Here is a 4,011-nt window from a genome sequence, read left to right on the forward strand (position 1 = left end):
GTGTAGTCGTGATGTAGTTCTTATCAAAGCCCTCCTGTCTTGTTGTGACAGCTCTGATATTGTTTATTGAGGTGGATGTCAGGTTTAATTAGCAATCGATATGGAAAGCGTTTTCGGACTACGTCTCTGACGTCAGCGCCGATTAACGCTTCTCATTGGTCTCAAATTCCCAGAGCCTAAGCTAATTATTGGAAGCTTCGTGTTGATAAAGAACAGCTCATCCTACTCTCCACATCATGTCCCCTCCTCGCTGGCCGCTCTCGCTGCATGTTTTTTAAATTCACATCACCAACCACCAGACGTCGTTTCCTTTTGCCTGGGAGATGATGGACAGCAGGATACTGGATCCACCTCATGCCCAGTTCGGAGGCTCGCTCGGTGGGATGGTGAGCTTTCCGTACCATCTAAGCCACCATCATGTGTACGAATTAGCCGGTCATCAACTTCAATCTACGGCCGCGGTTCCTTTCTCAATAGACGGATTACTAAACGGCTCCTGCACGGCTTCCGTGGTGAATTCTAACCCTCTCTTGTCGTCTGGCTGCGGTATGAATGGCGATAGCCAACAGTACAAACTGACAGGTAAGCAAACACACTTGTCCTAAACTGGAATAAGGGTCTTGGACTGAAGAAGAAAAAAACAACAACATGTTTTTGTCATGTTGTTGCCTAAAACAAAGATATATATATATATATTTATTTTTATTTTTTCCACATAAAGCTTTGAGGAATAACCCGGGGAAACAAAAGAATAAGGATTGTCTCATATGTGTTCAAGCTTGTTTACTGGAATTAAGGCAGGGTGTCTTTTATAAGGAAGAGAGGATAATATTCTACAAAATAATGGACAGCACGTTGGCTGCTTCCATCTCTTCGTATTTTTTATTTTTTTTAATTGTTACTTTAGCAAGAAAACAAAACTGATGGCTTTCGTTTTCTCTTTATCCTTTCATACACATTAACAGTAAACGCCCATGCAGACAAATCAACACTACGAAGAATTTCAGTGGGCCCACTGTTTTGGTGGACAGAACTGTGCAAGTTACAAGCGATGCTAATTTATTGTTTCTCACATAGATTCGGGGGATCCAGAGAAGGATAGCCCGGGTTGTAAAAGAAGACGAACTCGTACCAATTTCACTGGCTGGCAGCTGGAAGAATTAGAGAAGGCTTTTAATGAAAGTCACTATCCAGATGTGTTCATGAGGGAAGCACTTGCTCTCAGATTGGATTTGATAGAATCGAGAGTGCAGGTAAATAGACAAAAAATATTTGTTTTGGTGTGACGTTATGAACAGACGAATCAAAAATTATTTTGGTGTAAACACAACATGCTTTTATGAATAACCGTGTCTTATTGTTTTTTCCCCTTGTTCTTTGTTCTGTTATTTTTTTTCATGATGTTATTTGTATAAAACATGTGCTCATTTTAAAAATGCCTTCTTTTTAAAATAAACTTCATTAAGGTTTAAGAAGCTTTATTTATAATTTAAATTATAAAAAAGACAAGTATTTTTACCCTACATTTTTTAGACGTCTTTTTTGTAGTTTTGTACTGTATTTTGTACTATACAGGAGGCCCCACTGTTAGCGAAAAAAAAAAAATTAAGAGATCACTGCACAAAAATAGAATAATAGCATAACTAGAATAGACATGTTTACACATATTTTTGATTCTCTTTTAAATAGGCTACAGCCGGGTGAAATCGAGGGGAAATATACACGATATAGCCTACATAATTGTGCACGATCCTTATTAAATATTAGCCTATTAAATAATTACATTTAATCGGTGCATTGCTCTCTCCAAGAGAGCACATTTCGATATGCAAAATAGCTTGTCTGTCAGGCGTGAGTTCATTATCATTATGGTATTTTTTTATCTGAAAAAAAAAAAAATAGAATCAAACATTTGGCCTATAAATCAAAACTCATTGCCTTAAATTGTATGGAGCGTAATGCAATTAATCTGTTTTAGGATCTGTTTGCGGCCTACTTCTACAGCATGCAGCATTCAAGATGATAGCTATATTTGAACCATAACATTATTCTAAAATGTGTTGTCTGGATATTTGCGTTTTATTTTAATTATATTATAACAATGCTACATTTATAAAACATATTTAGTAAATTTACAACATTCTATGAAATACTGGCAACTCATAATTAAGCAAAATGTGTTTTTAATATTTGTATTCATTTTCAAAAACAACAAAAAAGAATATACATTTTCTATTATACAATACAGTAACTATAATATACTGTATTGTATATTATAAATATACTAATATAATGTGTAGGCCTATGTATATATCATAATCTGTATACATGAATATATAGCTATATGCTAACGTAAATATAATTTGCATATAGGCTATGTTTAAAAGAAGGCCTAGGCCTATATTTTTTATATGTAGCATATATATTTCTGCAGACTTGGCATTATTTTAATGATATGAAAATTAATGTTTTTTTTTTTTTTTCGTGTTTAGGTCTGGTTTCAAAACCGAAGAGCGAAATGGAGAAAAAAGGAAAACACGAAGAAGGGGCCGGGGCGACCTGCACACAACTCCCATCCGACGACCTGCAGTGGCGAGCCAATGGACCCTGAGGAGATTGCGCGCAGAGAACTAGAGAGGCTGGAGAAAAAGAAAAGGAAACAAGAAAGACGGCTTTTAAAATCCCAGAACAAACTCCTTGCCGGGGACTTGTTTCACACCCCAGGATCTGACAGTGACAGTGGCTTGTCACAAGTAACGGACAATGAACAAAGCCTCCATTGCGACATGGGCCGAAACCAAACGCAACCAAGCTGTGACCAAACACCACAGAAACTCCAGAACCAAAGAACCGCAGACCAAGACGCGAGCGGATCCGAGCTGGACTCATCCGACAGCGGTCAGCAGTCAAACCTGTGCGCTAACAGTAGGTCTTCCACTCTTCAAAAACTCAATCCCTTCAGTGTGGAAAGCCTTCTGTCGGACTCCAGGCCGAGGCGCAAGCCGCATATGGACTTCCCAGTACCGGCTCCACGGCCTTTGATAGGGAAAGGACATTTTTTACTGTACCCTATTACACAACCTCTCGGTTTCATTGTTCCACAGACTGCTTTGAAGAGCACAGCACCAGGCCCTGATTCTGAATATGGCCAGAAAGGGCCAGCTGCTGACAGTACCTTTGCTGGAAACCTAGGACACAGGAACGCCAAGGAGAACAACAGTGTAAACAACAACAGCGGCGCGCCAGCAATCAAAGGCCAGGTCAGTCAGTCGGGCAACATAACGTGTTCACCACAGAGCAGTTCACCACAGACTACCATTAATGGTCACTCGGCGGGCAGCTGTAACGAAAGATGCCCACAAGATATAGAATTAGACACCGTCGATCCAAAGTCTCCACAGTCGGAGAAAAAGGAACAGTCGTTACCTGACTATCCACCACAAAATTCTGAATCAGCGACCAGCAACAAGGACACCGACAAAGACTCAGTTGACGTCGATATGGAATAAATGACATCGTAGTAGAAACTGAGGAGCGTGTCGATATTGCACGACCTCAGATTAAGCGAAGAGGAAAAAAAGTCGACATATCGAAACGTATCGTTTTCATTGACATATTTATATTCTGATTAGGGGAAATATCTGTGTGAATAATTTGTGTAGGCTATGTGTGTGGTGGGCTATCAAATGTTTATTGAACATAGCAGCAGCTCCCTGTATAAGAAACTGTAAAAAAAAAAAAAAATCAAAACAAGACAAAACCTCAAACGTTGTACAAAGTATTAAGATATTTATATATGTACGTTTTTTTTCATAAATAAATCGATTGTATACAACAAACTTAAACGTGCATGGCCCTAAATAGAGCTTATGTTGTGGGCTATATAGCTCCCTCTCCCAAAACCCCGTGTTGTATTTTGTGTATTGCTTTAACAAATTTATTCATCTATAAGCTACTCTGAAATGAGGTTACGAGCCGGAGGCGAAAAGACCCGTTCGACTCCTGCAGAGT

At 39.0% G+C, this 4,011-nt stretch overlaps 1 protein-coding gene across 1 annotated transcript in view; it reads left to right on the forward strand.

Moving 5' to 3' along the window:
- uncx (UNC homeobox) overlaps positions 1-3,799 on the forward strand; it is a 3,943-nt gene extending 144 nt beyond the window's left edge. The window contains exons 1-3 of the mRNA XM_016569477.1: positions 1-582; positions 1,078-1,253; positions 2,493-3,799. The exon at positions 1-582 is cut by the window's left edge and continues 144 nt beyond it. Of these exons, the coding sequence (XP_016424963.1) occupies positions 324-582; positions 1,078-1,253; positions 2,493-3,509 (1,452 nt within the window). The 5' untranslated portion in view covers positions 1-323 and the 3' untranslated portion in view covers positions 3,510-3,799. The remainder of the gene's footprint in view (positions 583-1,077; positions 1,254-2,492) is intronic.
- Positions 3,800-4,011: the final 212 nt, after the last annotated feature.

Source organism: Sinocyclocheilus rhinocerous, unplaced genomic scaffold, assembly GCF_001515625.1.
Source record: "Sinocyclocheilus rhinocerous isolate Xijiao unplaced genomic scaffold, SAMN03320098_v1.1 scaffold1303, whole genome shotgun sequence".
NCBI lineage: Eukaryota > Metazoa > Chordata > Actinopteri > Cypriniformes > Cyprinidae > Sinocyclocheilus > Sinocyclocheilus rhinocerous.